Source organism: Acomys russatus, chromosome 14 (assembly GCF_903995435.1).
Source record: "Acomys russatus chromosome 14, mAcoRus1.1, whole genome shotgun sequence".
NCBI classification, from domain to species: Eukaryota; Metazoa; Chordata; class Mammalia; order Rodentia; family Muridae; genus Acomys; species Acomys russatus.
In genome coordinates this window covers 29,665,752-29,689,427 of record NC_067150.1, presented here as the reverse complement: position 1 = coordinate 29,689,427, position 23,676 = coordinate 29,665,752, and the positions used below count along the sequence as shown (strand labels likewise).

The 23,676-nt window shown below is 48.7% G+C and overlaps 1 protein-coding gene across 3 annotated transcripts in view; it reads left to right on the top strand.

Moving 5' to 3' along the window:
* Pknox2 (PBX/knotted 1 homeobox 2) overlaps nt 1–12,626 on the top strand; it is a 264,526-nt gene extending 251,900 nt beyond the window's left edge. For all 3 annotated transcript variants that reach the window (XM_051156177.1, XM_051156176.1, XM_051156178.1), the window contains 3 exons: nt 10,161–10,237; nt 10,968–11,146; nt 12,371–12,626. In XM_051156177.1, coding sequence (XP_051012134.1) covers nt 10,161–10,237; nt 10,968–11,146; nt 12,371–12,603 — 489 coding nt within the window. In that variant the 3' untranslated portion in view covers nt 12,604–12,626. The remainder of the gene's footprint in view (nt 1–10,160; nt 10,238–10,967; nt 11,147–12,370) is intronic.
* The last annotated feature ends 11,050 nt before the right edge of the window (nt 12,627–23,676 follow it).

Genomic DNA, 23,676 nt, shown 5'->3' with positions numbered 1-23,676 from the left:
ATAGGTCTTAGTATATTTATGCTCTTGCATAATCATCATGTCTACTTAACTCCTTACTCCAAAAGAAATCCCACAGCCATCAGCCAACACCCCAAGCCTCTAACAACCTGGACTCCACTGTGTGTTTCTTTGGATCAGCTCTTGAAATCTCACTCAAGTAGATCATAAGATGGTCTTTGGGACTGTGTTCTTTTAATTAGCATCACGAGGCTAGAGGCATAGCCCAGTGGTAGACCCACTTGCCTGATTAGCATCATGTTGTCAAGGTCTATCCTTGCAGTAAGCACGTCATTCTATCTTGGGATCACAGCACTGTGTGTCTAGATCACATTCTGTTTATTCTTTCTCACTGAGAGACACTTAGGCTGTTTCCATCTTGGACTCTGAGGCACACTGCTCTGGATGTTTGTGGATCTAGCAGGATTCCTGACAGTCTTTGTCAGCATCCCAGCTATCTTACCTGCATCCTTAGTGCCTTGCGCGCTACTCAGGGGCTGGGAGAAACCAGCTCCAGCTCCAGGTGTAGCTCATGCCCTGTGCAGGATTCCTTGCCAAGAAGGGCAATGAAAGTGGAAGTCAGCCAGTTCCCTCCACACTCTGATGATGCTGTCAACTGCGCCACAGATGTTCACTGTGTTCCCCACTGCCTTTCTGTGCTAAGCCTTGAAGGAATTACGTAGTTGGGGTCTTGTCATCAGCTCACTGGTAGGACCCATCTGTCCCCCAGATCTAGACACAGCAATGCGTTCTACAGAGAGACTGCAGTCCCTTAAGGAGGGCACAACCCTTAGTGGCTAGAGGGTGTGGCATGGGTTCTTTGACCCCCTCTAAACTTATTTCCTCTGATGAAAAATGCAAATAAAACATCCAACTTGAGTGGGTTGTAAGTGAGCATAGAACGTGACAAGTGTGAAATACTTCAGTTGACAGAGGATCAGCTTCGGCTTCAGACGCTTCCGTTGTCTCCCTAGAGGCCCTTATCACGCGACTTGTCTTAGACATTTTTGACAGAAATTTGAGAGAATCTGTGGAAGGAATTACCAGCCTCTGAAAAATAACGTGACACAAGGACCTGATACATTCTTGTTTTCTGCTTCTTTATCCTCTTGCTCTTTTTGTCTGATGTTTCACGGGTCAGCTATCTATTTTAAATCACACTGCGAGGAGCAGGTGCCTGTGGAAAGGCCACAAGGCCTTAGTTAAAGTCAGATTCTCTACTCTCCTGCTCACTCAGCTGAGGTTAGTTGCATGTGAAGAAGACCCGTCTTGTTGGGGAACACTTCAGCATGATGTCTTGAGAGGTCAAGCTAGAATGGGGTGCTAGAGGAGGAGCTAGAAGTTGTGTTACATTTCCTAGGTCCTGTCTCTTTTAATGGTCCAAGGGATGCTCTATTTATATCATCAAAGACACATTCAGGGAATTTGACCTTGACGCCCTAGGGGCCTGAATGTCCTAGATGCAGAATCCTGTCTGTGTGATGACACAGGAAACTAGGACGTATGACAAGTGCTGGCCAGTGAATGGGAGACTTCAAAAAGGACATACTTGGGGCAATAAGATGGCTTAGCATGTATGGTGCCCACCACCAAGCCTGAAAGCCTGAGTTGGCCAATCCCAGAAGCCACAGGGTAGAATGAGAGAACCAGCTCCCACAGGTTGTCTTCTGACCATCACACCTACACACAGAAACACATATACACATGTGCACATACAGCAGTAGTAGTAGTAGTAGTAATCTTTTTTAAAACGCCAAGAGCCAAGATATGACAGTTCAGGTCTATAATCTAGGCACCTGGGAGATAGAGGCAGGAGAGACAGGAACTCAAGGCTACTCTTAACCAATTAGTAAGCTCAAAGCCAGCTTGGGCTATATGAGACCCTGTCTCAAAAGCAAACACAACAGTATATACACAAAGCAACCGCTCAGAAGAGTCAGGAACGCAAAGTCAGTAAAGGTGAGAGACACTGGCTGCCTCTGCTGGTCAGAGAGAGAATAGCATGCCTAGAACCAGGCGGGGGGGGGGGGGGGGGGGGGGGGGGGGGGGGGGGGGTTGGGGGGGGCGGGGATTACACATATTCAGAGACTTGCCCCAGCCCAACAGGCGGGATGTCTGTTAAAGTGGCCAACAGGAGACACGTCTTCTGGGGAATGGATGAGAAGAGCTATGGATATCTGAGCCATTCAAATGCAGAACCAGCTTGTTCAAATAAGGCAGGTACCAGAGCATCAGGACCTGAGCTTGGGAGGCAGGGAGACCTGAAAAGCTCCTGCTGTGGGGGGAGAGGGGGACCATGTGCACCTGCTCTGTGGCTTTCCACAGGTCAGTCAGCTAGCTTCCCTGGCTCCGAGTTCTTCTTCCTAAAGCAGATAGAGCAGTGCCTGCGGTGTTAATTTTGTTTCTGTTGCTGTGGTTAAATATTATGGAAACAAACAAAACAAAACTACCTAGGGGAGAAAGGGGCTTATTTCAGCTTATGACTCCAGGTTACAGTTCGTCTTGTGGGGAAGTCAAGGCAAGAACTACAAACAGCTGACATCCTCTCAGTCAAAAGCAGAGAGAAAATGATGAGGGAGCTTGCTTGCCTGTTAGCTTTCTCCTTTATTAAACAGTCTGGGGCCTGTGCCCAGGGAATGGGTACTGCCCATAGTTGTATGGGAATTCCCTATCAAGACAATTAAGAGAACAACCCCCCCTGCCGCCACTTACACACACACATGCCCCCCCATGTGTGCGCATGCGCACACGCACATATGCCCACAGCCAACCTCAGCTAGATAATCCTCAATTGAGACTCTCTTCCCAGGTCATTCTAGATTGCATCAAGTTGGCATGTGTTTAAGATTATTGATAATGTATTCTAAACTGCAGTGCCTGCCTGGCACATGGCTAGCAGCAGAGATGGCCTAGACCAGTCCGGGGGTACAGGGATACAGACCCTGCTACTGACCTGCCCCTTACTACTTGCATAACTACAGCTAGTTGTTATGCTCTTCTGAGACTTTTTTTTCCTCTCATATGTGACATGAGAACAAAACCTAGCTCCTCAGTGCCCTTACAGTACATAGTGAGCACTCTAGCAGGGCGTTCTACACACTGTAAGTATTCAAAGGTAGGCAGCTGCTGTGGACATCACACAGGGGTAGTAACTTTCATCACCTGGTGGAAAGTGTTCCCACAAACTTCTGTATACCTTCATAGGAGTCTGATGGAGCTCAACAGAAGGACAATCTAAACCATCAGAGCAAACTGCAACTTGTGTGATATGTGATGGCTGCACTGAAGGGCCCAGTGACCCAGTCTTCTCCGAATTGTTAAGTCGCTGGTTAACCTGAAAGTGGAGACCAGCTGAGCCTTTACTACCAGCACTGTGAGTTCGAGGCTAGCCTGGTTTACAAAGAGATTCCAGGACAGCCAGGGCTCTGTGTAACAGAGAAACCCTGTCTCAGAAAAACAAAAAATATTTGTTTGGGAGGTTAGAGAAATGGCTCCGTGATTAAGAGTACTGCCTGCTCTTCCAAAGGACCCGGGTTCAATTCCCAGCACGCACATAGCAGCTTACAACTGTCTGTAACTCCAATTCCAAGAGATCTGACATCCTCACACCAATGCACATAAAATAAAATTTAAAAATAAAATAAAATAAAAAAGAAAGTGGAGACCAATCAAGGACCTTTGGCCAATCCAGGCCTCCAAGCCAAGGCTGAGGTAATACATTACTGTCTTTATTCACCTGGACCATCTTGGGCTCCAAGTGGAGAGGTTGGTTATAGGACTCTTTGGTCTCTGGGCAATTTGGGGTGTTTATTTATAGGGCTTGGGGAGAGGATCTGGCGCTTGGGATTGGGTGGGATGTGGGTGGTCTTTTGAATGACAATCATCTCTTAAGCGAGCATCTTTAACTGTGTTTTAACATTTTAATTATTGCTGACAGAAGGGACTAAACCATCCCTCCAAAATCCTCTCGTCATGAAATTCTCTTCATCCCTGCTCTGGTCTTGGAGTTTGATGACCCACATGGTACTTTAGCATGGCAGAAATGGGAGGCAGAAAGCAGCCTGTCTCTCGATGCCAAGGAAATTTCGGCCTCAAATTTCTGCTATGGCCTGAGAGTGTTCTCCCACCCACTGTTCATTGTACCAAAGAGAAGCTGCCTTCTGACTCCCTGGGGAGGGTGTCAGAGTGTCAGAGAAGGAGAGGCCCAGAGCTCTCCACAGGAGACTAGTGGCTTCCAGAGGTACCTTCCAAAAATGTCTTAAGGGATATACAACCTCACAGCATCTCTAAGAAACCTGAGACACAGCTTAGGAGAAAACATACACTTACACAGGACCTAGGGCAGTCCTCAAGGATGCAGGAAAAGAGGCCCTTCAGCAAACAGGAGCAAGGTACAAATGCAGCCTTTTCAGAGCTAGAGCGCATGTGCCGAGCCAAAAATTGCTCTTTCCCTCTCTCAACTCTTTTTAACACACACACGCAATTGCCCAAGGTCTGGGGCCACTGAGAGGCAAGTCCAAGATTCAAGCCATTAGAAACTATGCTCTCACTCAGACTCCCAGGGCCACCTCTGACCCCTCTAGAGGTGGGGGATGTCTTGATAGACTCTTAGATACCCCCTCCTGACTGCCCCCCAAATATTCAACAGTCAATCAAGGAGTAGCAGTTGGGTGACTTGCCTCCAGGAAGAATTCCAAGCATCTGACTCAATGAGTCACCACCCATCCTCCTTCATACCTGCAGGCCCCCACCCCAAGCCTCCACATAAATTCACTCAACAAGTACACACCACACACGCACAGTGGGCCAGGCATTCTCTGTGCAGATAGGGAAGGAGATAAAGAGAAACATATGACCCCTTTTCTCAAAAACACTGGCACCCATCTCTTTGGGGTGTCAGGGATCAAGTCACCCCCATAGTGGGAGGAAATCTAGTGGCACACTTGAAGTTGGCGGTAGGAGACTGGGTGGGCTTAAGGTGAGCAGGAGTGGGGGTAGGAGCAAGTGAGGAGAAACCAGCCTTATTGCAGTACAATGAATGGGCTGAAATGCAGAAAGAATAGCTTAGAGACTCAAAACAGGAGGTAGGATGTTTCACAACAGAAAACTATACAGCAGCAAGAACAAAGAGCTACAGCCACTCAAAACCGTGGACAAGTAAATGATCTCATTAATAGAATGTTCAAAGACCAGACAAAATGTTGCACATGGCTGTAATCCCAATGCTCAGGAGATGGAGGCAAGAAGATCAGAAGTTCAAGACCACCCTCAGTTATGCAGTGAGTTCAGGCTGAGCTACATGAGACCCTGTCTCAGAAACAAACTAACAAACGAACCAAACCAACCAACCAAAGAAAGAAAACGAGGCAAAACTGAGCCATCGTGTTAGAGGATTGGATACTTGCTATGTGGCAGTAGGTGACACTGTGCTGCTTAGCTCTCTGTGCCTCTCTTTGTGTTTTTAAGGAGGGGGGAGGAGTCAGATCAAGAAAGAATGGGCCTTCTAAGTGGGGGAGTGCAAACTGGGAAGCCCATTGCCCATTGTCCTTGCCTCTGTCAAGCAAGGCCTGCTTGCTTGCTTGCTTGTTCTGTCCACTCAGTCGTCTCTGAAATCAGGGTGCATCTGGCAGCAGTGGCATGCTAAATGTGATGCCACATGGTCATCTGACCCTACTGCCTGCCTCCCTTTGTGCCGCAGGCCCTCCTGAGCAGTGGCATTCCCAAGAAAATGAAGACCCCAACACAAGCTCCTGCCTCATGATTGTCAGGAGCCGGGAAAGCAAGAAAGGTTGGGTAGGCTCCAGAGCAGGTCTGGGGAAAGGGAAGCCCAGCTCCCTACTGAGTGTAGTGGCAGCGTGGGCTCAGCTGAAACCCACAGGCTGACGTTCCCCATGCAACACGTCCCTCTGTGACCCAGTCAACCACATGGTGAGAACCACATGCACTAGGGAAGTAGAAGGGTCTCGAAGGGTGGCCTTGAATGAAAGATGTTGCCAGAGAGACAAAAATCGGTAATCGATTAGTTCCTTCTGGCCAAAGCTCAGTCTTCAAAGTAAAGGCCCGTTCAATGTCCTTGGAGCCCAAGGAGACAAGAGCTGTGGAGGTATAAAGGACGGAGTTGGGGAGAGCTGCCAAGGAGGGTTTCTTTTTTTTTTTTTTTTTTTTTTTAGTTTAGGTTGCAGAGGGAGCCAATAAAACACCTACTTAATGCACATACTTCAAGCCCCTTGGCTTGAGTGTTCACGTGGAGGTGTCTGGGATGCCTCTGTGCATCTGTAAGGGCAGCATGCTTGTTCGGTCAGCCCATTATATCCCTCTGAAGTTCCAAGAGGTAGGTGCCTTTTCTACTTCCACGCTAATCGGAGGAAAGGATGAAAGACACAGAACAAGTAGCCAAGGCCCTACAGTCACCAGATGGTGGGGCAAGACTCCACCCTCACCTCAGTGGCTCTTCACCACCAAGCAGCCTAGCCCAGTTGTCGAAGTGTTTAGGCTGGTACTGTGAAGGATCTGGAACTTGCTAGTCAATTCTATACCTTTCTCAAGGGAGAGTCATTCGCTGGTAGGCTGTGGTAGCTTGGGCCCTGCCTTCCGCCTCCAGAGAACCTTCTTCCAGCATCCATAGCACAGTGCTTACCTCCCAAGATCTCGTTTCTCTCCCTCTCTTGTCCTTGGCCCCAAGCCTTTCCAGTTGTGCTAAAAGTAGCACTGACTCAATCATGGTCTGTCCAGGAGCCAAGACTATTTTGACTCTGCCCTTGGGGATCATGTGGTCTGGGGCGTGTACAAGCTGGACTGCTGCTCCCCTGGCACGCAGCTGTGGTGCCAGGAATGTTCTGGCCCACACACCTGTTCCCAAAGCTGGGCTAAGTGTTTCTACTCATCCACAGTCTCCACCCTGGGCCTCCTGCTGTGCCACTCTGGGAAGGAGAGGTTGTGGGACCTAGTAGTAGAGGGTGATAGCAAAGGGCGTAATATCCTTATCCACAGAACTATCAGTAAGTATTGGGCAACACTCCTTCTTCGAGTAAGATGGAAGTATGTCAACCTGTGTCTAAGATGTTCGATCCTTGAGTGCTGGTGGCAGGGTCTTCTTAGAGACAGGAAGCATCATCCATCCTTCCGTGGAGATGCTCATCTGTCTGCCTTAGTGTAAGTCATGATGTAAGCTTCCTGCCTTGAAGGCCCATTTCTCCCTTACTGGAGTAGCTCGGCTATTCCTCAAAGCCCAGTTGAGGCCCCACCTCCCTAGGCAGCCTCCCCCAACAAAGCCAGACCACCTTTCTCCTACGACCCTAAAAGCCTTCAGTAGAGGTGCCCCTCCCCCCCACTCCCCCCCCCCCCACCTCCACCACATCTTTCACTTCAGCTGTGAATGCCTAATTTCAGGTGTCTCTGACATCCGGCACTCAGGAAGCAGCAGGCGTTCTGCAGCCTGTGTAAGCTGATGGTCCAGCTGTGCTCCAGAACCAACCTCATCCATACTGCATCTTATGTCCACTGACTCATGCACTCATGCACCATCACTGGACATGAACATCACCCCTGTGACTGGTAGGGGCACTGGTGAGATAATATCTAATGAGCCAGAGTTCCCGCCCAAGAGCAGCCCAGAGCTTCCTGGTGGCTACTTATGTCCCTGCATGATGAGCCTAATGCACTTATTCAAAGGACTTAGCCTCGGTCGGGGAGCTGGAAAAGGCCTCTCTGAAAAATTGACCCATGACAAATTTTCAGTGACACTCAGAAATGGCCACCGTGGGAAGTTGAGAGAAGAGACCGCAATACTAGGACAGTAATAAAGGACACGAAGCCTGAAAGGCTATCTTTTTTTGGGGGGGGGGGGGTGGTTATGTGGTCAACTCACATACCTATAGACTGCAGATCTAACTAAGTATGGATTAAAAATATTTGGAAAAAAATTTCACCAAGCATGTACAGATTATTTTCTTAAGTATTTCCCTATAACGTCTGTTTCCACGTAATTGTCTGAGGCATGTAAGTAATCCAGAATATTCTGCACCCAGGAGAATATGGCCACCATATGGTCCTTTTTCTGAGTTTCCATATTACACAGTGCCAGCTCTGCAGAGGATGTATAGGGTATAATGTAAATACTGTGCCACGTTATGGAATGAGACTGGATCATCCAGATATTGCTGTCTAGGAAGGTTTTGTTATCCTCCATGGATAGCAAAGGAAGATTCTTTTTTTTTTTTTTTTTTTTTTTTTCACAGATCTGCCAGCCATGTAAGCTGCTTGGCTCTCTCCTGTGACCCTTGTGAAGTAGGGTGGGAGCATTATCAGGGTCCCAGAGTCCTTGCCGGTCCACCCTTACAGGGTCTGACATCTCCCCTTCCAGGCTTCCTCTGCTCCCTCCCAATTAGCATGAGATTGGCTCTGGTGACACTGTTGTGCGTTCCTTCTTGTTAGACTCTTAATATTGTATGAATCACATGCCCTGGTGTGGCGGTCAGGGTCAGAGGTGTGAATTAAAACAACACATGGTTCTGATTGCTTTAGTCCGGGGACATGGAGGCCAGCTAAAGAGGCTGCTTTCCTTTGTCACGGCCAATATCAGCACTTCGAAGGCTCCAACACTCCAATTCCTCTCTCTGTGAGCTTTAAACAGCTTGCCCATGTCACCTCATCCTCACAGTGCAAACTCCTTACAAGTATTTAATCATTACATAACTTAATAATGTCTCATTAAATGCCGTGCCTGAGGTCTCGTAGCTTGTTACAATAGCGCTAGCTTGAGAGCCCCAGTCTCTGGGACTTTCGAGAGCCCCAAGCATTTCTTTTCTGCTAGCAATACAAACAGAAGGAATGATCCTGGTCTGAGAATGCCAGGCGGCTTGGTCCTCTGCCCCCTAGACCTCCAGGTCTCCTCTACTTCTACGATGAACCTATGGTCCCTTTAAACTCTCCTGATGCCTACTAGATGTCAGGAATTTGTGCTAGAGCCCCAGAAAGCCCTGGAAATAGATTAGCTCAGTGCTGTCTGGCTCCACACACATTGACCCCCAGGCTCACCCTTTCTTTGATTTTTATTTCCTTGTAAGGATTGTATTTATGGTTTTTTGTTTGGTATGATTTGGTTTTTGTTTTGAGAATCTCCTGTAGACCAGGCTAGTGCCCTGCTTTCACCTCTGAAGTGTGGGATTATAACTCTGAGCCACCACACCCAGGCTTTGTTTAATGTCACTCAGCTCAGTCATCCTCCTGTGACTCTGGCCACTACCTTGTTCCCTTCTTCTCAGCTTCCACAGTACTCAGTGCCGACACCAGAAACCACAGCGTCTCTACCTTCGCCATTGTCTTCCTCTGTCGTTGGTCATCTGTGTGGGGAGGCAGTGGGGACACGTTATTAGGTGCACACTGTGTCCACGTGAAGTATGAGAGAAAACATGTAATCAAGGCTGGACCAACATGTGCAAGACCACAGGAGAGATCTCTACTGCTCAGGCCCCGCCCTCCCCGGGAACACAGAGCCTCAGTCTGAAGAACTGAGTTGGTATTGCCATTTGAGTGACCAGTGTAGCCGTGGTGCCCTGGAACTCACTCTGTAGAGCAGGCTGGCCTCAAACTCAGAGATCCACCCGTCTCTGCCTCCCGAGTGTGTCACCACTGCCCAGCCCACCTCGCAGTCTGAATTGGTTTGATTAAACAAACTTAAATACATGGAACCATTTTAAAGGGTTAAAAAGCCCTATGGCAATGGTGTACCATTGTATTCATCCTGTCTCTCCAAATGCCCAGTATAAATCTGGACACATAGTAGATATAAATAACAATTAATTTCGATTGCATTGATTCACGCCCATGCGCCCCCCCCCCCTTACTGGGGCCTTTGGAGACCATTATTGATCCTAGCTCTGAGAATGCCTGCCTTCCTGAGGGATCAGGTGAGAGTCAGGGGAAAGTGCCTTGCAATCAATACTGAACTGACTCTGGGACCCACCCTGGACCCCATTGTGGCACTGTGTTGGGGGAGCCTCTGTGTACACTCCAGACCCATTGTCATCTAGGACAAATATCACCCTTTCCCCGGTTTTGGCTACCAAGCCATGAGCTGTGTCCGTCTCTTGGGAATGACCTGCAGGACGGCCCGGCCCCTATATGCCTACACTACTCATTAGCCAGCCTGTCTCTCATTGCAGCACCCCTACCCGACAGAGGATGAGAAGAGGCAGATTGCAGCCCAGACAAACCTCACCCTCCTGCAAGTAAACAACTGGTGAGTTGGCATCACCTGCCCACAGGCTCTCAGATCCAGGGGCACACGCTTGGCAAGGGACTGAAGAGCAGGGCCAGTCCTCTTCCCTTGTGGCCTAGATCCAGGGAGCCGGAGTAAGGCTATTCAACTGCAGCTCCTCAGCGCCCTCTGCTGGGAAAGCAAGTCAAGCACATCTCTGGAAAGTTACTGACTTCAGAAAAGACAATAGTGCCTGCCAGACCATTTGGGCTCACCAGCCTGGTGGAGACAGCCTGGAGGGTTTTGCCTTAGGTACCAAAGGTACAAGCAGCAGTGGCTATCTGGTCTACCAAAAAACTTTACAAAGTAAGGTGGGAAGGAGGAGGGAGAGATGCCTTGCTGAGCCCACAGAGATGTCAGAGCCCTTGTCAGCTTCTGGCCAGCCTGGGTAGAGGCTACTAGACCCTAAAGCTTGGACCCTGTTATAAGTATAGAAGTTGATGACTGTGACGACAGCTCTTCCCTTCTCTCTTCACTTCTGAGGGATCTTGAGTAGGGATTTCTGATATCTCCTGACGCATTCTTCCCATCCTGCCTTTGGTCACCGAGCCTCAGGTTATTTACAAACTCCCCACCCCCGCCCCCTGCCCCAGTCTGGTACACCTGCCTACTAACACCTGGGGGCAGTTTAACTTTCATCCTCCCCACCCCCAACACCACCCATGTGATCCAGGTGGTGGCTAACCGGATCTTCACCAACACCCCTCGGCAGGTTCATCAATGCCCGGAGGCGCATCCTACAGCCTATGCTTGATGCCAGCAACCCAGATCCTGCTCCCAAAGCCAAGAAAATCAAGTCTCAGCACCGGCCCACCCAAAGATTCTGGCCCAATTCCATTGCTGCTGGGGTCCTACAGCAGCAGGGTGGCACCACAGGGACGAACCCTGACGGTAAGACCAGAACTAATGATGCCCTATGTTGGAGCTGGCGAAGCTCCTGGGAAGCAAAGATTCAAGGGCTGAGTGTCTCCTTACCCAGAGTCCTGTCGTTACTTCTTCACTGGGCCTATTTTTTATAAAGCTAACTAAGAAGGCCTGTTTTGTGCACATTTTTTTTTGTTGTTTTTTGTTTGTTTGTTTGTCTGTTTGTTTGTTTTTGTTGTTGTTGTCTGTGCTTTGTTTGAGACAGGATCTCATGTAGTCTGACCTCAAACACACTATATAGCTAAGACTATCCTTGTATTTCTGATCCTCCTGCCTCTGCCTTCTTGGTGCTTACAAGTATAAGCCACGGCACCCAGTTCTCGTATACATTTTAACAAACCTAAAGCAAGCTCACAAAGGAGTGGGAGATGGTGGTCCCTGTAGCCAGTGGCTGCTCAGCAAAGCCCCCTCATCACTCCTTGTGCCCCTGGGTTTCCCTGTACAGTCTGTATTTGCTTAGCTCTCCAAGGCCAAGGCCATCTATAAATACCAAAGCAGGCAGCTGGCTTGTGAACAGAGGCCAAGAGAAGCTTTATTCTTCCAGATTTCTCCATCACACCCTCTGTATATGCTCTTCAAATTGCGTGTCTCCTTGTGAATGATGCATAATTTAATCGGCGAGAGATTTCTGAGGTTGAGGGGAGAAGAAGATCACCGTGTGGGCAGTAGTGGGGAGACAGCCGTGTGCATGCATATCTTCCCGCAGATGGCTGTATGTAGGTTCCTATGTGATGGGTCACCATCCATCAAGCTTGAAAAGGAATAAACAGAGGTAGTTATGAACAAGCTGGCAGAAAAATCTCAGCTCTGTCAGTGCTGACACAGCTTCTTGGAACCATGACTTAGCTGTCTGAGACTCAGTTTCCTCCTTCAGAAAGCAGATCAGGACACCTGTCATACAGAGTCATTAGAAAGACAAACGAACAAATAAATAAGTGCTTCCTAGACTTACATATAGGATTCGGGGCATATAGTAGCCTAGGGTGTTGCTGCCTGGGATGATGCTGGAGTTGAAGACTAGGCGGACGGGAAGCCCTGTGCCAGTGAGTTCTCTGAGTCAGCGTTTGGTGCTCTTACAAACAAGAGGTCCACCATCCCACGACCCAGCCCACCCACCCTGTTCATCAGTAAGGTTTCCGGGCCCAACCATGAGCCCTTGCCTAGTCCTAACCTTTGTCCTGCCCCTTGCAGGTTCCATCAGCTTGGACAACCTGCAGTCCTTGTCCTCAGACAACGCCACCATGGCCATGCAGCAGGTCATGATGGCGGCGCACGATGACTCGTTGGATGGGACCGAAGAAGAGGATGAAGACGATATGGAGGAGGAGGAAGAGGAAGAAGAGGAGCTAGAGGAAGAGGCTGATGAGCTGCAGACCACGAATGTCAGCGACCTGGGCTTGGAACACAGTGACTCCCTGGAGTAGTCAGGCAGCCCAGATGGCACTGGTCACCGGCACTGGTCACCGAGCAGAAAATGAGTGTCATCAGGAGGGCTCAGGGTGGGAGGGAGGGGATACGGGCAGGCAGCACTAAGGAAGTTGGGCCCTAGCTTCCCGGAATCACAGCTTGAAGAAATGCGGAGGAGACGCCCTGTTCCTTTCCAACCACCAACCTTCAGTGAAAACCTAGTCCCAGACCCTCAGACTGCAGAGCACTCCATTGCTGGGGCCAGTCAAACAGCCTGTGAAAAAAGACAATGAGATCTGGACTCACCAAATTCTGCGATGACAGATGACGCCCGTGCCTCCACCCGGAAGAGGACTTGAGTTGTTTCCGAGCCCTGCCCTGTGAGGTGGACAGGTGCTGTTTGCAGAGTGGACCTTTGCTAAGGGGCAGACTTGGGAGGGAAAGATGAGACAGAGGGGGCTAACATTCTCCCTCCCCCCAGAAGAATCTGAGCTCCCTCAAAAGACTCAAGGACAGGAGGAAGCCCAAATGCATAACGGGTGGCCAGAGGCAACATCATGCACAGCAGATCAGAGTGGGACGCGGACTACAAGGGCTTCAGCTTGCCCCATCAGGGTCCTGTCTCCTGGCACAGCAGCCATGGACGTAGGAGAGGGGGAAGGAAGCCAAAAGACACTCCTCCTCCTTCCTCTCTTAGAAACACACTGTCGGTGGGTCCAACCTGAAGAGGTTAAGAGCAACTCTCCATCTGGGTCAGCTCTAGGACCAAGCAGGTGGCAGAGCCTGGATCAGGAGCCATATTAAGATGACTTTGGGGACCACAGCTGTCCCTAGGTGGTCACACATCACAGCTCCTGTAACAATAGGACCATGGTATCTTACCATAGATGCTCCTCCTACTCTCAGATGGAGCTCTTCAGATACCCCAGCCCACTCCGTAAACCTTTAAAGTGGTGGGACCTGGGGGGGGGGGGGGCGGTGCTTCCCACTCCACAGGTCCCCGCGGTATCCCTCTGCTCTCAAGCTGGCGCCACCAGCTTCTCATCTCCTTCTTCATTCTGCTCTCCAGAGAAGGCAGAAGAAATGTTTGGGAAGAAGTATTATCCCAATGGGAAGCCAGGGTCTGAAGAAGGTGCTATTGCTCTTACCTTCAGTACCCAACATGGCAGGAGACTAGCGCACAGCTGGTCTGCAGACACCATTGTGCTCAGCACTGGAGGAACTGGGAGGAGGCTTCATACCATCTGCCCTCACACACATCTAGGCTTGGAGGGCCCACGATTGGCACCCGATCCTCCTGTCCCCTCCCACCCTATGGCTGTGAAAGACAGGACTGATCACGTGTGTGTTTTCCATTGGGTGTAATGTGGTGGATGTGCGGTTTCATTTGTAAATGTGCATTGGCCATCTCCTTCAGTGGTAAGGTGTGAGTGGCTATCTGGCTCAACCACAGGGAAAACTTGGGGCCTTCTGGGCTTTCCCCTCCTCTGCCTGGTTGGGTTAGAGCAAAAGGATAGTCACTTTTTCTGAGGTCTCCCGGAAATGAATGTATTTCTCCCCCCCAAAAGAGCTGATATTTAATGTTTTACTAGGGATTTTTGAGAAACAAATAACCTTATTTATAATCTGGGTGATCCAATCATTTTTTACTCCCTTTTGATGCCATACGTAGAGGAAAAGCAAGCTTTTTGGCCTGAGACTTTTGCAACATGCAATGGGATAAAACATATTTCCTCTCCTGGTCCATTTTTCTTGTTAAAATACATACATCCACACATGACTTCTTCCACTCAGCACCGTGACATGCACCCTACTCAGCACGGACATGTGTGCATATGTGCACATGGATACACATGCCTACTACATCTCCCTCCCAGACCCGTCCACCTGCCTAATGTTATGCAACCTCCTTCTGATGTATCCACCAAACCAGAACTGAATGTGGCTGCGAAGTTTTCAGTAAACCTTATCACCTATCGAATTCTGGTGCACAATTCTCTCTTCCTGTGATTGCCTTAGTGGTCCCTAGTGCCTTCAATGGGACCCTGGGCCAGACAGAAACTGAAGGCCCAGCATCTACCATATTGAAATGACCTCCCTCAGGAAGGGACAAAGTAGAGGGCTCTTGGGGTGACCTTTGTTAGCCTGTCTGAAGGGAAACATGGTCCACTTTGCCTTTAGAGTGTTTAGGGAAGACAGAGGAAGCTCTGTGCTGCCCTCTCCTGACAGTTTTCTGCACTGCAGTCAAGACCTAACTTCCACCACAGTCCTCCCTTTCAGATCTTTGTATTTCCACTGTGGCCCTAGGACTCTATCACGTATGGCCTACACTTCACTCTCATATGCCCACCTTCATTTGTTCCACAGGTGGAAAGTCCTGAAACCTGGAAGGAGGGAGGTGCAGCCCGGGCTGCAGCTGTATCCCCGGCACTATGTCCAGGGGATCCCAGGGGTCATCTCTGCACTCCCTAAAGTCAGGCCAAGGATGCAAAACACACCTCAGGAACTACATCCCAAAGAAATTAGACTAGCTTAGCTCTCCTCTCCAAGGTTGTTCATCTGGGTGCCATCTTTTCAACCATGCTGTCAACTAAGGGGGTTTGTGGTGTGGCTGGTTGCGTGCTCCAGAGGCAGCAAGTGCATTGCCTAATCCAGATGCTAACAAAGCCAAAGAAATGTCCCCTGTGGGTAATGACCGAAAGGGAATGCTGAGGACAAAGGAGGATGGTTTCCTTAGCTCAAAACTAAACTCTGATATCAGGGTCCAAGAAACTGTTCAGTCTAGCTTCTGCCCGTGATACTCAGTCCATTAGGAAAGCCCTTTCAGGCTTGCAAATCCTGCTGAAGATTTAGACATCCTTGACCCAGAAGCCCCTCTACTGATTTACATAGGCCAGATGACGGCAATGACTCACAGCCTGCAACCTGCTCTGTCTTAATCCTAAAGAGCTCACTGTTGTTTCAGCACACATTTGTTAAACCCCCACTCTGTCCTGGGCTCTGTTCCACACACCAAAGATACAGCTGTGGTCAGTGAAGCCCTTCCGGGGGGGGGGGGGGTTGAATTCTAAAAGCCTGGGTTAGAGCCACAATCTGATCATCTGGGACAGAACTGCCAACAAGAGCTGCTCAGGTCAAGTATGATGTTGAAATAATATTCTGCTCACAGACACACGTGTTGCTCAGATCTGTTGCTTTTAAGATTCTTGCACCAACACTTAGAAATTGGAGGATTGCATATTTAAACAAATGAGATTCCTAGTCTGTCCTGAAAATCAGGCAACTTGGGACCTACATTCCTGCATGAGCATGACTGGGGCAACTGAATGACCAGTGTCTCTGACATTCCCACTCCTGTGGTAGCCCAACACTGAGGCTGAGGTAAGCTGTGGCTATGCTAGGACTGTACTTATGTGGTTGCGTAGTTGTGTATTCTCTCCTGTCTGATATCTAATTGGGTTAGAATGTTTTGTTTTGTGTGTTTCTATTTGGTCTGGTGGTATTGGGGATTGAACCCAGGGCCTTGAAAATGCTAGGCCAATGTCCTACCACTGAGCTATATCCCAATTCCTTCTCTGTCTCTCTCTGTCTGTCTGTCTGTCTCTCTCTCCTCTCTCTCTCTCTCTCTCTCTCTCTCTCTCTCTCTCTCTCTCTCTCTCTCTCTCTCTCTCTCTCTCTCTCTAATTTTTGGCTTTTTTTTTTTAAGTCTCAGGAATGTGTCCAGCCTAGGTTTGCACTTACAGCTTTGTGATCCTGTTGCCTCATCCTGCCAAGTAGCTGGAATCACAGGCCCATAGCACCAGGCCCAGTTTGCTTTATTTTATTGGTGGTGGTGGTGTCTTCCTGTGTAACACAGGCTGGACTAGAACTAGTTATGTACACCAGGCTAGCCCCAAACTCACTGTGCAGTACAGGCAACCTTTACCTCTTCATCCTCCTATTTCAGACTCTAGTGCTGGGATTAAAAATGTGAAGAAGTAAATGGATGTTTATAAGAAGGGAACTATTTCTCGAAACCTATTTCTCCATCAAGAATAAGAAAGCAAGATGGTCCAATAGGACTCTGCCTTGTAAACAAAATATCAGAGAGAATATATTTGTGGAAAAGCAGATAGCTCTGCTTTTTCTTACACTTTATGCCTATATCACACCCAGATACCTTCACTCATGTGTCCCTGCCATTCTGGCCTTGAGAGGTAATAATGGGCTTTGGGGAAACAAAAACTCCCATGACCAGTGTTTCCTCCGGAAGATTGTCCATGGAAAATAGACTTCAGGGGCCCTTGAAATGGCTCAGTGAGTAAAGGAACTTGCCACCAAACCTGACCATCTGAGTTCAATTCCTGGACCTCACATGGTGGAAAGTGAGAACTGAGACTTCTTTTTTTTCTTTCTTTCTTTCTTTTTTTTTTTTTTTTTTTTTTTTTTTTTTTTTTTTGTGATTTTTTTTTTTTTTTTTTTTTTTTTTTTTTTTTTTTATTAATTTATTCATATTACATCTTGATTGTTAGCCCTTCCCCTGTTTCCTCCCATTCTTCCCTCCCTCCCATTTCTCCCCTTCTCCCCTCCCCTATGTCTGTGATTGAGGGAGACCTCCTCCCCCTATATATGCTCTCAGAATATCAAGTCTCTTCTTGGTAACTAGCTATCCTTCCTCTGAGTACCACCAGGTCTCCCCATCCAGGGGACATGGTCAGAAAAGGGGCACCAGAGTTCGTGTGAGAGTCAGATCTCACTCTCCACTCAACGGTGGAGAGTGTCATGTTCGTCGGCTAGGTCTTGGTAGGGGTTCGAAGCTTACTGCCTATATTCTCCTTGGCTGGTGCCTTAGTTTGAGGAGGACCCCAGGACCCAGATCTGCCTGTCATAAAGGAGAACTGAGACTTCTACGTTGTCCTCTGCCCTCCACACACCATACTTTGGCATACGTGCCTCCCACACAAATAAAGTTTGCTTTTGTTTTGTTAAAGAAAACACATTTCAGAGCTAGGCATATGCACACACCTGTACTCCAAGCACCTAGGAGACAGGGGCAAGAGGATGGAAGAGTTTGAGACCAGTTTAGTTTATATAAACAAGTTCCACCTGGGAAGGGCGAAGGAAAGGAGGACCCGTGGAAGAGAAAGGGGGTGGGTTTAGGGAGAGGAGTCTTCAGATCCTCTTTCAAGTTCCTTCCTACATATCTTCCTTCCTCCTTTTTTCCATACAGACTCCAACCTCAAATCCAATCAGCCACTCACTGAGCTTTCATAGGTGCCTACTATGTTCAGGATCCATCTGGAGTCAAAGGATAATTCAGCTTTGCAGGGCATCACAGGCCAAGGGATAAGTACCAAGGCCGGCACAGAGTGCTGGTTGGATTATGCTGTGTGCCTCTTGGCCTCTTATTCCTAGCCCACAAACAAGGCAAGTTTTATTACATCACTTTCAAGTGTATCTTCTGCTTTTATATTTCTCAGCCTCTCTCTGGGCCGATCTCATTTAGCCCCTTTGCAAATTAAATGCATCTCATTAAACTGAACCCATTTAGGACAATGCCCTTCAGGTGTGTGCATCTTCCTACATCTTTCATTTTAAGACAAGTGTTTGATTTATTTTCATCTCATTAAACTCTTCAAAATTATGTGCATCTCATTACACTCAGCACACTGAGATGACTTATTTCAGGTGTAGACATTACACCCAGAATTACCAGGCAAGAATATGATTTTTTTTTTCATTTCATTACAAGCCTTACAATTTATGTACATCTCATTACAATCAGCCATTTAAGACAATTCCCTTCAGTTGTATGGATCTCATTATACCTTTTCAGTTTCTGATTTTTTTTTTCATGTTATTTATTCGGAGAACTCACTTTAGGTGGGTCTGTACCTCATCTCCACCTGTTATTCATGTGGATTTCTGAGTGGTTGTTCACGTCATTGCATTGTAAAATGTTTATTCTATCAAACTTCTTGAAGGCCAGCTATGCCATCTTCTGGGCCTCTTATGGTGGCACTGACAGGAAGAATGACTGGCTTCTCTGGGCTTAGCTGGGACTCTGCTAATAATCTCCCCTATTACACAGAGACCATCAAAATCAATTGTCCTGGTTTGCACACTGAGGAGGTAGATGGTATCTAAGTTCCCCTTTGGTTGATACCCACAAAACTGCAGTGCTGTAGACGATGGCTCAACAGTTCTTAGCACCTCCTGAAGAAATGCACAGATAACCACCCCAACTGGGGAATTAGATGAACACTACAATCCAGCTCCCAACATCTAGAAGACGACAAACGTCTATGCGTCCATACATTCACTCAGGGCATGGAATCTGAGCTCCATCTCCAGGCAGATGCTCTGCCGCTGAGCTACTCCCCCAACCCCTGTTCCCCTTTAGACTGAATGGAGTGTGTATCCACATGGGGACACCTGTTGGAGTCTCCCCCAGCTCCCTCCAGTCCTAAGAGCTTCTGACATCTCTTTTTCAATCCTGTGCTGGGGACTCTCAGCTGGAGTCCCCAGCATTTCAGAATCTGGACCAGGAGCTGCACTTTTAATGGCACCTCTGAGATTCTCAACTTCTAAACTCGGTTCACAAAAGAGTCTTCCGGGCCGTAACCTGGGGCTGACAATCCTGTGTGCTCTCAGCATTGTCCTACCAAGTTAGTGTTAGCAAGTGAACGAGAGTCACAGTGAATAAACAAATCCCCAGACAGAGACCTGTGGACCAGTGTACCTGCTCACCCGTGGCATATTGGGAACCTCGGGTCTGCACACTAAGCATTGTCTCCTCTCCCCGTCACAGCGCCCATTGCCTTCCAAGGCCAAGAATGCCCATCCCTCCATTCTCTACCCTAGAAGTGAGAGCTGAGGTGGGAGGAGTTAAGGGTACAGGGGCAGGAATGCTGCCTAGCTCCAGGGCTCACCTGCTACAGGAGTGTTTGGGGGTGTCCTGACTTCATCCCTGGTTTCTAGCTGTTCCACCCAGTCCTGACACTGGATCCTAACTCCTGGCAGCGTCTCTGAGTATCTCTGCACTGCTTTGTCTATTACCTTCTCTGTCACTCCACGTGTCCCCTTACGAATGAAAATAGAACCTATTCTCTAAGCTCAAAATAACTCTGACTTGACACCCTTCTCTTCCACCTCTTCTTGGAGTGAACCTGCTGAGGAATCAGAACGCATGACCTTCCTGCCTACTGTTCCATCTCCTCCTCTTCCCCAAACACAGGGCTCAGGAGTTCTACACTCAGCCCCAGGCCTCCCTGGCCTCTCACCAAGCAAGATTTAATATGATAGAGTTGGCCATCATTGCTCAAACCTGTAATCCCAGCACTTAGGAGGCATAGGCAGGAGGATTCAGTACTAGCCTTGGTTACATAGAAGTTTGAGGGTAGCCTGGACTACATGAGACCATATCTCGAAAAACTAACAACAAAAAACTAATTAAATATTAGTTTTTAGCCAGGCATGGTGTTATACACCTTTAATTCCAACACTAGAGGCAGTGATATTCTCTGAATTCAAGACCAACTTCCTCTACATAGCAAGTTCCAGACCAGCCAGAGCTACGTGGAAATTAGTTTTTAGGTTGTGAGTGTGGCTCGGTGCAAGAGCAAAATGTGTAGCCTGCGTGAGACCTTGGGCTCAATCCCAGCACTGAAAATAAAATTATTTAACCCAATATGTAGTGCAAGGCCTGGGCATGGTGGTGCATGCCTTTAATCCCATTACTCGGGAGGCAGAGGCAAGTGGATTACTGTGAGTTCGTGGCCAGCCTGGTCTACAAAGTGAGTCCAGGACAGCCAAGACTACACAGAGAAACCCTGTGCTCGAAAAACCAAACAAAAACCAAAACCATTATGTAGTGCAGCTAAGAAGTGAGTCCAAGGTCAAACCCACACTCCTTTTATGAGATAACCTGCCTCCCTAAACCTTGGCTTGACCAGAACCAGCCTTCAGGGCTGAGGGAGGAGACTTTTCATCCCTGAAATCCTAGGAGGTGTTTGCCTCCCTGAGCGTGCCCTCACCTGTGCCCTACAAAGACAGGCCCTTGGATGAGACAGCGCTCAGAGATGTTGGTTGCAGCCTCTGTCTGCCTTCCCTCAGCACTAACCCATGCCCTCTGAACTTAGGCGGAGTCAAGGAGCTGATCTTTGATGGAGAAACTGCCTGGGGTGGAGGAGTGGGCAGAGCCCCTTGCTGGTGATGGTAGCACAGATGAGGTTTAGAGAGCCGTGTGCACTGAGTCGAAGTGATGTGGCAGTGACAGCCAAGCCTCCTCCCCTGACCTGTGTAGGAAGCTAACTTCTCTCCTGGTTGCTGGGGCGGCTTTTGGGGCTGACACTGGGCACAAGATGGAAGACGAACAAAGCTCTAGGAACTTTTGCACAAATTGGCATAGAACAGGTGCCCACACAGAGAGGGCACTCAGCTGAGAGCAGAGGACTGGCCCAGGGCCCTGAGGCACTGTCAGACCCAGCCACACTGATGCTGGAGGATAGTAAAATGATTTTGTTCGAGGGAAAGAGAGGACAAAGCATGGCGTGGAGATATGCTGGACTGGAGGAATACAAACACCTGGCCCTCACTTCTTCCAACCTATGATTCATTTTTCTGTTCTGGGACATGTGGGGGCAGCAAGAGCAGGGACAGTTCCGAAAGTGGAGGGAGGACAAGAGAGGAGAGAGAAGGAGAGAGAGAGGAGAGAGAGGGGGAGAGAGAGAGAGAGAGAGAGAGAGAGGAGGGAGAGAGAGAGAGAGAGGGAGAGAGAGAGAGAGAGAGAGAGAGAGAGAGGAGAGAGAGATAGATCGAGATAGAGAGAGAGAGAGATTGTTTTCCCTGGTTTTTTTTTTTTTCAGACAAAGCTATTATCGAAATGCCAACTAGCTCCTGCCTGGCCAATTTGCATATTCCATGCTGAGCTCTTGGAAACAGGATGAATATGCATGAGGGGATGCATCTGATAGGAGGTGGGGCTGCTGGGCTCTGAGCTAAGGTAGCTCATTGTTCTTTAGAGAAGCAAGGCACAAAAAAAAAAAAAAAAAAAAAAAAAAAGCCAAAGCACCTTCCAGGTCAGCTGAACGGCCTATGCTTCCCTCTCCCCAAAAGAAGAGGAAGCTCAAACAGAAATCCAAATGACTACGATCCTCTCGGCCCCACAAAGAAATACATAATCAAGAATGGGAGTGTCTCATCTCTAAAAGTAGCATGTAATTACTCCCGTCTCATGCATCCTAATCATGGAGGCTGGCTCAGGGATAAGAGTCACCTCTCCCAGCTTCCAGGAAATGAGGCTCCTCTCCCTAGTTCTTGCTTTCTGAACAGGAAAAACTGGCACTCGGTGGGGGGGGGTGGGGAGCCCCAGCTTTCAACCTCCTACGCAGATCCTATAATGCTCTCCGTGACCAGGCTGTGGTGGGAGAGCCTAGGACATGTGGGCGCTCGGCAGTGCCCAAGGAATGGATTCAGTCAAGTATTTGAAGATTTAAGTTGGAATGCATCTTAAGGCAACTGGTAGGTTCTAGGGGTGTAGGTGAGTTGGGAGGCCATGTCTATCTTGGGATGGCCCTGGCTTGATGCTAAGCACACACACACACACACACACACACACACACACACACACACACACACACCTTACAATAGAGGACTGTGTCTACTCACTGACGGCCTGCAGCTCTCAATAGCCACTGACCGAAGACACAGTAAGAGTGGAACCGGCTTGTTTTATAATTTTATAGAAAAATTCCAACTCATCCTATGAAACTTGGGGCCAACAAAGTATTTGTCATGTTGTTTTCTTCCCGACGAATCATGCCCATTTCCCACCCTAAAACAGGCAGAGAAGGTTGGAGAAATGCCCACCCCACCCCCCATGGTGTGCTTCCACGCCACATAATTAAAGGCTGGCCTCCAACACCCCAGTGAGTTTTCGTACTGGGACTTGATCAGACTAGATTGAGAGAAATCTTTTAAGAGCAACACAGTTGGGTTCAGGAACCTGCCAGCCACTCCCACCGCTAATCTTCCTGAGAGGGCCCCTTACAGCTGGGACCCTCCTCTACTGATCGTCAGCAGCCTAGACTTGGTGTGGGCTTTGTGATGGAGTGTGATGGACCCTGAAACGCAGCTCAGCATTCGGGCTTCCCCTCCAGCCGACATTGTTATGGCCCTTCAGAGTGAGAAGCCAAGGGGACGGCCAAGAAGAGAGAGCATTGTTTTCACCTGTTAGTGCGGTCTGAGCCTTCCTTTGGTTCGGGCTCCATTCAGAGCTCTAGCAAGCCTGAACACTTCAAGCAAAATTTCCCCAGAACGTGGTGTAAACACTAGCTATGGGGAGGGCTTGTTTGAAGTGGGCTTGGAGCCCAGGATTTTTGTCTCCCTTCTGGGTGCAGTCAGTACTGCTGGACACCAAACCTTCACTCTCGGGGATAGAGGGAAGGGTGGGGAGGATAAAAACCAAGGCACCCCCCCCCACCCCTTCCTGATAACCTCCTCCTGGAATGAGAGGGTCCCAGACACTTGAGATTTATTTTTAACCACCACTGGCTTTGATTAGCTTGTCTCCGGCTGCTTCAGACACCTGCTGGCAGGATAAATTGGGGGAAAAAGAAGTGGCTGACCCAGATTTGATCAACTCAAGGCAAGAAGAAAAGCTTTTGGCGGGGGTGGGGTGGGGGGTGGGGGTGAGGTGTTGTGTCACTAGTTCCCCTTTTCTGCAACTGATGAAAAACCCAACAGTTGGCAAAATGTTAAACTTCCCAGCGATCACGTGCCACCAGTGGCCTTTGACATGTGTAGCCTTAGGGCGGATGAGCTGCAAAACTGAAGTCACCTTTTATTGTTGTTGTTGTTGTTAAAGACCTAGTATCCATGTCAGTGTACAGATTCTGATGATTTTTGTCTCTTCCATCTTACATGGCAGCCTAGGGGTTCTCCGTATAGCTTGGCGCTGTGAGCGTACATGATGGAGCTGGCAGGGCTGCTCTGGTAGCTTCCCTGGTAGAGTAAGGTCCTCCACCTTTGTTCCCCTCCCTTGCCCAAAGATTGCCTCTTATTTGCTTCAAGAAAAGCAGAAGCCTAGGAAACCAGTAGCAGAGAACCCA